This window comes from Micropterus salmoides, unplaced genomic scaffold, assembly GCF_014851395.1.
Source record: "Micropterus salmoides isolate LMB-PRFRI ecotype aquatic unplaced genomic scaffold, ASM1485139v1 Ms_hic_scaffold_1, whole genome shotgun sequence".
NCBI lineage: Eukaryota > Metazoa > Chordata > Actinopteri > Centrarchiformes > Centrarchidae > Micropterus > Micropterus salmoides.
The window spans coordinates 43,297,086-43,310,686 of NW_024040040.1; the positions used below are offsets into that span (position 1 = coordinate 43,297,086).

The window sequence follows — 13,601 nt, forward strand, 5'->3', positions numbered from 1 at the left end:
ATTTGAGACCATGTGCACTTGAGGAACCACCAAGTCTTCTTCATAGACGGAAGGTTGTGAGAACTTTCCGAAATCCATATTTACTTCTGTCCATCTGCTGTGTTATCTATATAGCCATTTGTCCATCCATCTATCATGAGTTTATTTGCATCTTAATTATTCTGTCTTCAGTACTTCAGATCTCTGATTCAGTTTATTGACAGTAAAGAGAGGAGGCAGTAGTAAAGGTATGTTACCATGTCTAGGACTAGATCCTTGTAAAAGAAAATAATTTCCCCTCCAACTTACCACTCACATCTTCAGCGCTCTGCTGGTTGCTGCCACGGAGGAGTAAATGTTGCCTGGAAAGAACTGAGCGCTGCCATTTGCAGAACTCTCTTAGAGGCGGCGAGTTTTATTTTCCAGAATGCCAGACTTTCCATGTTTGCAAATGTCAACCTTTGTAAAAGCAGTTGTTGAGCTCCAGCAGACTGAGGGCCCCCAGAGGGATTAGAGGAGCCTCTGTTTACCTGCTCTGAGGAATGCTGCCCTGCACCAATGCTTTTGTATCTGTCAAGGTCACAGCGCCGGCCGAGATGGGCCGCTTTTGTCCTTCTCTAAAGTTTCCACCTCACAGTATCAACAACAAAACACAATGTGGGCGACCTGGAAGAAGGAAATGGGAATTCCTGCTCATGTTGCTACAGTGGTCAGAAACTTCAGTTCGATGGCTCCTTTTTACCTTTAATAAATCTGGGTGAAGGATGGGATCATTTTTGTGATTTTGATCAGGAAAATATAATATATTTATGTTATTCATCTGTATTTTCATATATTTTGCACTTGTGCTTGTAACTACACGTGCATTTTTTAAAAATTTGATGCATTAAACCTAAATTGTTAAGAACGATTGACAACAGATTGAAAGCCGCTTCAGTTTGTTCCATCAGCCTACAGGTCTACCCACAAATTAATTTATGTAGTAGTTAACTCATAAAAAGCAGTTACTGCTCCTTTCTACCTGTGAGTTGAGTCTGAAAGTTGTCATATGAAAGTATTTACAACTACTCCCAGCTATTTCCCAATATTGCAAAGTAGCACTACCTTTATTTCACCATATGGTGTCGCACTTGCACAACTTAATAACATTAAGTGACTGGGAGAACCTGATGCTGTGATCAATTTCATATGAAAGATGTGTAGCCTTCTAATACCTCACCACACCTCAGTAGGACAAAACCCCATCACTAAAACCTCACTATTAAATGCTTCATGCACACTATTAAATCCCTGTGAAAATATTGGAGGATTATTTGTTAAGACAGACAAATGTTTTACTAAGCTGCGATTTAGACAACGGCTCTAGACTATTAATTGTTTTGGACCGGACTGTCAGTCACTGATGGAGCAATGTGACCTCGAACCAGCAGACACCGTGAAGCAGATTTAGGGCCAACAAACACACTTCTGTTTAATTTGTCTGCAAGTTAGAAGTTATTTGCGGAGGGCAAACCTCGTTAAATTTGACATGGACTCTCAACATTTCGCAAGCATGCAAAAGAGAGTTCAAAGCGCAATATTTTCTCCATTTTGTAAGAGCTAGCAAACAGGGCGGAACTGTTTGCTAGCTCTTCCCAGTGGGCTAAGCTCATTAAATTACCATGTAAAACAATTGTTATATATGTATAATTAGAACGGTCACCCAAAATTGAAGGCAGTGTGCCTTATTAAAGATAATTAGACCAGAAGGGAAATATAAATTCAAGCCTTGGTATGCTGTTTTTAAGACCTTAATTTGGCCACATCATGTCGTTCAAGTGTTCCTCTTTGTGTTTCCTGTGAAGCTCATTCAGACAAAGACATGTAACAACTGCAAGTTTGAAGATTTTCTTTATCTCATTTTGTAATAAACATATAAATAATAAACTCTAGACATTTTTGACGCATCGCCCTGTTATGAAAGTTAACTGGTATGGTCTGGCTATATAGACTATCCAAACTTTGCATCTGCCGCAGGTCATTTCTATAAAACTATTTCCCTATTACAAAATATGAAAAAAAAAATACATTTTTAGTACATTTACAGGAGTTACTTATTAATTTATTTAACGAAACTGTTTCAGTACTACTTTTAACTGTCACTGAATTGTCAGAATCTGCATTTAATATTTTTCTCAGAAGAAAACAGAAAAATAGAAACACAACAAAATAAAAAGCAGAGAATGCAGACATGAGGCAGAATATCTGTCCCTCTCCGACAACTTAAACGAACAGTTTCCAAAATAATAAAATTCTTAATAAACCAAGCAGTACAAGATTTTTCCAATACTTTCCCAACTACTGTATTTAAATTAAAATATATTCTCATATCTTACACTATTTCAAATAACGAAATGTGATTCGGTAGCGATCAGTCAAAATCTAATTTACAATTCTGTGTATAAAAATATAATTTATGGAACCCCGCGAAGTTTGTTCTCCCCAAAATATAACAGTCAGTTGCACATATATGCACATATGAACATTACAACCTGTCAAAGTTAGCTCCTTTCTACATGGTCTTCTTTCTCTTTGCCATATTTATTCTTTTTCAATTTTTTCTTCGTTTTTTCTTTATTTTTTTCCTTTTTTTTTTGCATTTGAGCTATACAAAAATAGATTATGCACAATTTGCTGCTCACACCGTGTCAGAATCCATTTGTGTGACAGCAGCGAGTTCACATGAGAATAAATTATTCAAAGAGAAACTTTTTAAGGCTCCATTCATTCTTTGAAAGGGGACACATGGAAAAGTCAGTGAAATAAATATCCCAACTCCGCTGGGGCCTTTGTCTTGTTTGTTCGTTCGCTCGTTTTTTTAATTATTATTATTTTATTTTTTAATCTAGTTCGTGTGTCCTACATTAAAGTCTCATTCCGCTCCTGTAGTCGAGGTTTCAACTTGGGTATACTGACATCCCAAGTGGATGGATCGAGTGGCTGTCCAAAAGCCAAGTTCCTAATTGATATAGGATCTTGGAGTACCAGTGCACTCCGTCGTTCTGTGCACTGACTTGAGGCTGGGAACTGAAAAGCAACGAGGACACCCAGTGGGCGAGCCTGACAGGTGCCAGGGCCCAGTGCGCAAGGTCGTGGTCTTCTATCACTGCGTAACAGGACGCAAGGACCTGGTCCACCACGACGGTCCCCTGCACGGTCACCGGCGCAAAGGAGCCCTCGTGCTCTTGCGTGTAAATCCGTTTTACGGTCACAGGCTCGAGTTGACTTCGCTCGGCGTCAAACACGAACACCTTTTGTCCAGATTGGACTTGGCTGGCGAAGACCGCCGACATCCGCTCGTCTTCCGTGGTGTTGTGGCCGACGAAGAGGAGGTGCGCGGCGGTGAGGGTGATCTTCTGGCCTGAGTCGGTTTCGATCACGTAAAAGATCCTCCTGGTCGTCGAGTCTCGGTCTATGAACATGATGAACTCGGTGTAAATCGGGTTTCCGTCGTCATCTGCTGCCAGGACCCTGTCGCCGGATTGGAGGTCTTTGACCGCCTTGTTGGTACCATCCTGCAGGGTGACCGTGGAGGAGCCTGGGAAGCAGCCGCCTGACTTTGCTGCCACTGAGTTTTCTGTTAAAATAAAAGATTAACTTGTTAAAATATAATGTAGGCCTACGGTTTTTACATCATCAGTTTCATCTTAAGACTTCCACAGTAGAGCCCTTTGTGGCGATGCACAGTCATTTTAAATTAAAGCGCCAAAGCAGCGGTATTTAAAGCCTTTAAAAACTTTAAGGGCTTATAAAATAATAAATCACAGGTGCTTTGAGCAGTTCAGGACCACCTCCACGTCCAAAAGCCCATTCAAGAACCATCCTTTTTAACTCGTGTTTGTATTTTTCCTGCCTACAGACATCATGGTGGGCCATATGCATTTTGCATGATGATGCCTGTCTGCTCCTCCATGCCAAATGCGTATTGGCCAGGGCCACGTTAGTCTGAGACGAGAAAACTCAAAGCCTTGGCTCATCTATTCTTAATTAAAAAACCCAATAAAGAGCAGGCATTGTTATTCTAAATCAGCTTGTGGATCGAGCTACTCTCGGTAAAGAACACTTACGCCTTTCCCAGCTACTCTTCCCATATTTACTCAGGTGCAGAAACCTCTATGTGACAATTCACACAAATAGGCGACTCACAACTACTATTTACCCAGTGGAGCCACTTTTCCAAGCCTCTCGAGTTGTAGATTTGAATTTAAATGAGGGCCCGGACTCTTAAATGCTTTCTGTTGTGCAACATCAATGTCCCCTCTTTCTTCCACCTCTCCCTGCTTTGTTGTCAGTCTTGATGACAATAATTTTGGCCTTGGTGGAGCTCTTCACATACCAGTTTCTAGGATCACACTGTCCTGCACACAGAAAAGGGGGTTTCCTACTAAGAATTTGGGGCTTTTAATCTTCTTTTAAGATTCCCAAGCATGAAATAAGGTGACAACTGAAAACCAGATTTACCCCAAGCAATTCAACATTGTAAAGCCAAATCCTTTTGGTAAAGTCGCATGACCCCTAATGACACGTCGGCCTGGCCCATACTGTGATCTCAAAACGTGTGTGTTGAATGAGAAGTAAGGGATTTATCAATAAAGTCTGGGCTGAGAAAAAGTGCCACGGTTCATCAATCAGCTTGAAGAAATGTTTCCTAAAGGTGTCCTTTAGTTTAGTTGAAAGCCTGTAAGGTTTTATTAACAAAAAGAAAAATAGCCTAAATGAAATCAAATTAAAAACTGCATCTTAAAGCTGTGTTTTAAAAAATCCGGGGGGAAAATGCTTTGACAAGCAATTTTTTTTTTCGTTTTTCCATTTTATGAACAAATCCCAAATATCACCTAATTCCCTAAACCTATCATCACACCATTTTATTTTGGCTTCCACTGATGCGCAAAATCCCATGAAACAGAATGATCTGAGTTTTATAAGTCACACCGAAGAGCCTTGTTAGATTATGGTCGTGGTTCCCACCAGGAGACAGCATGGGGCGATGTAAGATCAAGAAATAAGCTGTATGGGAAACGCTCATATACCGCCACAAGCTGGCATGTGCCCCATACATCATTCATATAAACGTATTTCCTCATTGAAACATCTCGTCGAGACTAATGGATAGAATCAAATAGATAACCTCATCAGATAAACACTGAGTAGGCCTACACGTTCTCGCGATTATTCTATAACTGAATAATAGTTTTGGCTTCAATGAAAAGCATGGCATTTATATTTTTGCAAATTTAAACGGATCAAGTCTTATTGCATTTCTACTGTTACGCTTAGTTTCCTGCAGGCTATGCATTTTCTTTGGCCTCATCTTGTTTGACTCTGATACCTTCATTACATCTAGTGTAATGTACTTTCCCCTTGCAGACTGCTGAGGGAACTCTAATCGTGCATGGAACTTTTCTACTAGATAAAGCAGGACTGCAGCTTCCCAGAGCTGCACCTTCCCAGAGCTGCACCTGCTCGTTTAGATGATTACAATCGCATCTGACGGGAAATGGTGGATATATCTGGTTATTTTCTCCCACAGCCAGCCGTCACAGTGTGCATGACAGATTTTCTCTATGTATGTGGTGGGTTTTCTCTCAATCTTGCAGCCATACCTGCTTTCACAGAGCAGTGGATGTGGGCTTTGGATTCATAATAGACCCAGTCGAATCCGGCTTCCACCGCCAGCCTGGACAGAGTTCCGTATTTGCTCTTGTCTCTGTCTGAGGTGGTGATGTCCACGGCTCTGCCCTCGTAGTGGAGCGACTCTTCGAAGTGGTGTCCGTCTTCGTCCCAGCCCTCGGTGACCCGCAGCTTCACCCCGGGCCACTGATTCATCACCGAGATGGCCAGAGAGTTCAACTTGTCTTTACATCTCTGCGGGAAGGAGAAATGGACCAATTAGTCACCTGTTGTGTCATGGCTGGCAGATGTCCAGGCGTGTAAAATGCGGAAAAGTATGAATCTAGAACAGAATTTGCCACCAAAGCCTTTCTTATATTGACACCATTTCTATTGCAAAGAGTAGCAGGTGCCTATAATTGACAAAAATATAACATCTTTTGGTCAGACAAGTAAAGCATTAGACCGCATGCGCCACACATGGAAGTTTCCCCCTAGAAACAGCTCTTCCCAGTACATATCAGGAATGTTTGCCTGATATCTGCTGTCCATTATGGTGAAAACGATAACAAAAAAAATCTAATTTGGACTCACTGAGGCCTCGCCCACACTTCTCCATCCCCATCTGACGCCCCTGATTCCTCCCAGCTGAGGTGAAACACTGCGGGCTGAGCTACATTTGTCAGTGTGAGCAGCAGCAGCAGCGTCAGAGGGCACATCTCGGATAAGAAAGCTGCTGATGAAATATTGATAAGGCACCGCATTCGCTTCACTGGCCTATAACATATGGGTGTTTGGTCTTGGAAAGGTGCGAGCAGCATCCCTTTCTATTAAAAAGTGTTGCATCGAACACAACATTCATACATGCATGAGTTTGTATTAAGCCATGGAATGAGCGAGTCCTTTGTTGGTTGCAACTTGTCTGTTTTCTTTAAATCAATAATTGATATGCAGATGATATGAAGATGATCTTCAAGAGCAGCTGCTGCCTTAAAAAAAATCTGGAGTTTGTCCTATAAATAAATCGTCGCAACCCCAACCTTTCCGCGCTCTCAATGAAGATGCTTGGCCTTCTCCAAGACAACTATTCTCGACACTCAAGCAATATGTCAAATAAAACATCACAAAGAGTCTTTTCAGTCCAAACGCGGAGGGAAACTTTCATTATTCCCCTCCTGCAAAGTCTTGGAGACGTGACATGCCTCCTTAAGTCGAGGTGTTTCGGCTGCTGACTGACAGACTTGTGAAATATCCAGGGGTGGTGTGGGCGCACAGAGAAGCGTATATGTGTGCGACCCACTGTCCTTTTATGGACAGCATGTGTGTCCTGCAGCAAGAATGTTCACACAGTCCACCAAAATGGAAAAAAGGAGCTCCACATATTTCAGTGGGTGTTTCATGAGGATATCACACTTGTAGAATGTGTTGGACAAAAATCCCCCCCCCCCCCCCAAAAAAAAAAACCTTCCACATTCTGAGTGGGTCTGTCGGAGTCAAGAGCCGTAAAGCTTAACCTATTTATTAATTCATTAGGTCGTGTGCCGCAAATCAAACCAAATTCTGCTCAGTCACCGTGAAGCACAGCAGGGCGCCCTAGACCGGCGCTTTGTGCTCGGGTAAAGTTGTTCAACAGCCTCCCTCTTAATCTTTCACAAATGATTTGGTTAGAGGAAACACTTATCAGCTACCTGTCAGTGCAAACAAGCCGCCAGCTCATCTCTTTTCCGACGCGTTTGCACTGTGGGCAGAGACTGTAGGCTCCTAACAGTGCTACGCTGCAAACAAAAAAACAAAAAAAAAATCTGCGTTTAAAAGCCAGTTCATCTAGTAAGGTCTGGAATTTTCAGTCACAAAACTACTCAACACCTTATCTTGCTTTACAAGTTGTATCTGGACAATCCTTGAAACAAACTTGATTGGAAACACGTGGAATTGAGGATTTTGGGCAATCTCACGGCTCCACAAGATACAATTTCGACGTGTACAGAGACAGATAATATTTTACGCATGAGAGTGATATTCCTGTTCATCTCAGCTCCCCCTCACTTCAGGAAACACCCTCTACATATGTCTGTAAAACCGCCTTTGTTGGCAACGTTCCTGATGAGTGAGTTGTGTCTTAATATTTAAGGGAGTAGATGCTTGTTAAAGCGAGCTATCAGTCGTTATAGTCTTAAGTATTATTCGTGCGTAAAAACCTACTAGGTTCGTGCGTAAAGCCGTGGAAAAGCACAAAGACCGTTGGCACAGCGTAAATCCTCATGTGATAATGCTTATGCCACTGGCAGGGTAGCCTACAGAACAACTACAATCACCTTTTTTTGCATGTACAACCCTAATTTGATGGCTTTGCAATGACATGTACGATTGGGACAATATCACCTGTTTTAACTTACTATGGCCTCCCGCTGACCAAAGGTCATAAGTTCAAATTGTGTTTCAGGCCCAGTGAGGGGTGCCTGAAAAGCTCTTTCATGTACATGTCACACTTTGAGCCTGTTGTTGTGTTTTCTGTAAACACTAGGATGCTGAGTGGAGAGCAAGTGATGAACCAGAAGCATCAACTACTGACCCTCTTTATAAATCTGTAAAACCACAGTGAAGTTCCCAGACGTGTTTTGTAAGCCCTGGAAACAGACAAACTTCAGCCACAGATCACATTTTATCGAAGGACTCCCTCTTCGTTTGTGTGATTTTATACAAACCTGTAAACACAACGGTTCATACATCAGGTGGAAAGCCTTGCAGACGTGTGTTACTCAACATTCTCAGAAATGAATGAAATGTAAAATCAAACTAGCCCCCCTTTTTGCTGGCGACACTGGCGCATCCTCAAGGATCCGTGAGGGGGTCCCTGAACACCAGTTCGGTCATTACTTCCCCACGCGCCTGCAATTTCATGATCTGTGGGGTATGAGAACCTATAGGTGTATCACAGAGGCTATGTGGGGAGGGCTTGAAAGGGACGCCAAGACCGCACGCACAGTGAATATTTCATCGGAGCTCGTGCTCATGTATGGTGCGAGGCACGGGTTCAGGGACTCCAGCGCGCGCATGGCTTCATCACCACCACCATTAGCACCGGCATTTTATTATTACTGAGCCAATATCACCCAAGCGCTTTTAATAATTCACCAGCATCTGAGTGCTAAAAGTCATGCTGAAGAGACGCGGCATTCTGCAGCCTGGATAGAAATCAAGGCTGCATCTGTGATGTATTGTGAGCCCCTGCTTATCTGTACAGACCGAGCTGTGAGGTTTGATAATTAACTGCCTACATGAGGATGAGGTATTTAAAAAAATATGTCATCATCCGTGCAAGTAAGGCACCACCACCATTGTGCGCCTTTGCTCCTATAATTGACCGAGTCCCACCCATTTATGAAGTCCTGATAGTGTTCAGAACACTCTTAGAGAAATGTCACCGTTTTCATGCACTGATGCACACCATGCGAAAGGCTAAATTGCAGCAGCCTGTGCGAGAAAATGTCTGAATGAACCACGCCATGCCTGAATAAGCCCGGCTATTTGAAGCGGTGCGCATCGCCAGCTCTCTGTATTAATGGCCGGAATAAAGAAAATGCGCTTAAAACAAGCTGCAATTTTAAAGCTTAAATAGGCAACCATATACTGAATGTGTTCACGTGACGTAAAGTAACACGAATGTGCGCCTGCGAAACAACATATAGAGTCTCACAAAGATATAAATATAGATATGAGGAGAGGGGCACATTAATATTTTAAATACACTGTCACAATCATGAAGGCCGAGTGTCCTGACTGTCCGCCTGCACATCACTTCTACATTCGCATCAAGCCTGCAGCCTTTGAAAACTCCCATGCTGATGCATAAAGCGCATCTGCTTTTACAGTGAAGTTAAAAGACTCAGTGTGAAGAGTTCAGCAGCGGGTAAAACAGACTTCACTTAAGGTGCGCAATCAGTCTGACAAGGAGGTTGTTGCAGTGCGCATTGATGGTGCGTTAGGAGACTGGCAGTAAGGGGGAAAGGTTATTCTGTCTCCTTACCTGAGTCATTAGCCTGTCGGCACCGGTGTTCTCCTCATCCTTGAATATGATGTCTGTGTTATAATTGGGAGTCAGTTCTTTAAATCGCTCGGAGTTTCTCGTGATCTTGCCTTCGTATCTGCCGCTTGCCCCGAGGGTCTTCTCGGCCACGTTGGGGATGAACTGCTTGTACGCAAGAGGTGTCAGCTTCTTCGGGTGTCTTCTCCTGCCGTAGCCCCTGCCCGGTCCGCATCCCATCCCAGAGGACACCAAGGACAAGCAGATGAGACCGACCAATACGATTCTGGTCCAGAGCAGCATTTTTGTCCTTTTAAGATCTCAAACGAGTCGCCGCTGCTATCTCTACCGTCTGCCTCTCCCGGCTCTCGCAATGTCCTTGTCTCCTCCTCTACTTTGCCTTCGCCTGGTCTCTAGTGTGGCAGGTGCGAAAATGAACGGCTCAGACAAATGCTAATAACGGGGCACATCGAAGGAGGGTTTTAAAAAAAAGTACTGAGGGAATTAAAAGCCACGGGATCTCTAGTCGAGCTGCAGCCGCTTGTGTGAGGCGACTGCTTTTACTGCTTTGTATTATAGCAACGATCTATTGCAGGGGAGGGATTTGATTGGCTCGTGTGGACAAACCCTCCTGATGTCCTGATATATCCCAAAAAAAATCTTAAAAGATTTCTTTCACCTGAGGGTTAGTCTGTGTTGCGGGGAGGAGGGGCTGTTCCATGGGAAAACATCAATTATAAACCGTCTTTTTTCCCCTCCCATTTTCCAGATTTCACAGGGAAGGCAGGACAGAGGGGAGCACTTTGGCTCAAATCAGTGGCAGCGTAGTTAGGTGAAGTGAGTTCAGTGTATGTGCGGTAATGGGATAACTTTCCCCAGAGAATGCATTTCCCAGGAGAATAAAACAGCTCGTGGACGCGCACTGTGCACGCTTGTGCTGGATGGTGTTTGCTGTGACCCTGTTTCCACCAAATACACGCATAAGCATAATTAAGAGTTTACTTATTGTACAGATGATTAGATTGGTGGATTTAAATAAGAAATGACTTCGAACCTCGTTTCCCTTGTAGAACAGCTGCATGCCAACGTGAATAGACGCACAAAAATGAGTTTGGAGACGGTTCGTACCATTTAGGTTTATAAAAGTCTAAAGAAACCTTAAGCAAACATAACTCAATTTACTTTTGGTTTGACAATGGTCAAAGTTTATTCAACTTTAGTCAAATTTAATAATAATGATGATAAACCACCTAATAACCGCGCAGTGCGCCCTTGTAACACCTCTCTTTTTACGCATCAAAACACGGGTTTGGTTCTTTAAATTGTTATTTAATCCGATTAATTTTTATATCTAGTCCGATATTCATCAAATTACAGTACATATTGTCACAAATCTGACTCACGCCACAAAGTTGACTTCTGAACGAGACAGACTTACAGTACAACATGAGGTTTTAGATACAGGCCTGTCCGACTCATCCAATGCCAGCTCTTATTGGAACCAGCCTATTTAGCACCTAAAATGTTCTGCCTTCATCTGATATGGGCCAAGGATCACCCATAGGCTGCCCTACACACTGTCTGGCTTCCAAAGTCCACTTCATCGACAGATTATACCTTCCTAAGCACTGTATTTACCTGCATTAGGAGTGCAACTTTCTCTTTCCCCTTTAAAGGAGAGGGAAGAGGAGGGCTTCTTGCACTCATAGCAAACAGTAACACCCAGCACTTCTGTAATTAATTCTCCACTTGTGTTTTGATTTTTATTTTTTTTTCAGTTCCTTGGATGTCAATCTCCAACCTTCCTGTGTGTTTTTAGCCCAACACACATATTTATTAATGTGATTAGAGCCAATTAAGCAATATGTTAGTGTTGTTGATTAAAAACTGCATGGCACCATCACACATAAAAGACCCATCCATCCAGACAAAAACAGGTATCTCAAATGTTTCAGGAAGGCAAATTATTTGTGTGATAACAAACCAACTGTTAGAATAATTACAGGAAGAAGGGCTGTTGTGGCGCAACTTTAGCTCTCATCACACTGACAGTGTGGCACAGGTGCTCTGAAGTGAGGACAGATTTCCCAGCCTTTGGTGTGGCTTCAGTCTCATTAAACCTCACACTGGCTGACCTCCAGTCTGGTTCAATCTGTGCCAGGCTTGTGGCACCGCAACCAGGGCAGGTGAGACTACCTGCCGCTCACTGAGACTATGAATATCAAGCCTTGGCCAAAAGATGGTTTGTGCACTTGGCACACTGCTGTGTAACCCAGACCAAGATATTCTGCTTCCAGTGATGGCTTTCAGTCTACATATCACTGAATTCCCCCTGTTTTTGCTAAATGTCTCAAGATGTCTTTACTAGACACATTTTAGCAGTTATCTTTGGTGCTGTTTCAGAGTCACTACTCAAACACTGAGCTGACAGCAGTTGCGGTGCCCATAGGGCCACTGGAGGCACTGTTTGGCCCCGGGTCAGAGTCTTGGTTCAAGTGTCACAGCTCTGGAATAAAACCTGGCATGCCACACAAATGCCTCAAAACCACAGAGATGGGGGGAGGTGAGGGGCAGTGAGAGTCCATTGAGGCCTCCATCCTCACATCCATAAAAGGATGCGAGTTTGTTGTTGTTGTAATTGTTATTATTATTATTTTAGTACAGACTTTAAGGGGTTCTTTATAAATGAACCAAGTGACGAAATGTGATGCAATGAATAATTCATCTAAAGAGCAATGTGTGCTGATGACTGCATTTGAACTTGAGTTTCTTCCACAGAGGAAAACAGCCAGACCTGGGGCAAATAGTATTTGCAAACATTACACTTCATTGTTTGATTTTGGCCTCCAGTGCCAGATGGGTGGAGTTTGCAACCAAAGGTGATCACAGCATATAGTTTAGACAATTAATCAAAGTACCTGAGGTCAATTTAGTATATGAACTTTTCATTGAGAACTTGTGTTAATGCTATAAAAACATCGTAAGACAAACACAAAAATATTTGCAAAACCTGCTAATTCCTGTTCTGGCCTTAATCCTGTTCAGGGTGAACGCACGCTGGGATGTAAACACTCTGGACAGGCCACCAGACAATCATAGTGTTAACACACCAAGTTTTTATTGTCACACACCTATGGACAATTTAGGTTTTAGCTTCAAAATAGACATTTTCAGTTTGCCAAATTGGGTTTGAAAGGATTTTATAACCCCAACAGCTAAACCACAAAGGAGCACATAATCCTGCAATTTACGTTAGAACAAACAAAGTGAATATTTCTCACCATACAACAACATTACCCACGTTTTTGGGAAACCTCTCTGTTGTAAAAGCCATCGGAACATCACAAGCAAAGCATAAACGAAAGCCTTTACTAAATAAACAGCTTCCTAAATTCCATATGTCTAGTGCTATGTTGAGGTTCTGTTAAATTTACATTTATTTACATTGGCCTGGGTTTTGCATAAAGGTGACACAGCAAAACAGAGGCTGATTTTATGAAACAATTCAGCAGGGATTGAGGGCATTACGCAATTCACATTAAGAAGCCGATTGCATGTGATGGCTAATCCAGAGTGAGGCGTGAAAATGAGTCAACAGTTTTGGCTCTTTCTGTGTCACATCAAAACCTGTACCCCCCCCCAAAAAAACGCACAGACCCCACATCCCCTCACACAACACTCTATCCAGTCTGAGATGTCTGCTCTATTACTCTCCTACTTCCTCTTCAGCTCAACATTCAAGGGAATTAAGAGATATGCTTCAAATCAGACTAAATACACACCCATGTTTGATTTCTTGTGCCACAGTCTCGATCAAGCACGAGCGAGATGCAACTAGAAGTGGTTGAGCTGAGTTTTACCAGTCTAAGTCCCCCCAATTACTGCTTTTAAAGCCTCCTCCTGTCTGAATGTTTTGTAACATTGTTAGACGGATTAGAACTACAGAATA

At 42.7% G+C, this 13,601-nt stretch overlaps 1 protein-coding gene across 1 annotated transcript; it reads right to left on the reverse strand.

The window, feature by feature from the left end:
- Positions 1–1,852: 1,852 nt before the first annotated feature.
- shha (sonic hedgehog signaling molecule a) lies at positions 1,853–10,211 on the reverse strand. The gene is made up of 3 exons (XM_038729576.1): positions 9,656–10,211; positions 5,622–5,883; positions 1,853–3,595 (listed from the first exon to the last, which is right to left on the reverse strand). The coding sequence occupies exons 1-3, from the start codon at positions 9,953–9,955 to the stop codon at positions 2,916–2,918; spliced, it is 1,242 nt and encodes a 413-aa protein (XP_038585504.1). The 5' UTR covers positions 9,956–10,211; the 3' UTR covers positions 1,853–2,915.
- Between the last annotated feature and the right edge of the window lie 3,390 nt (positions 10,212–13,601).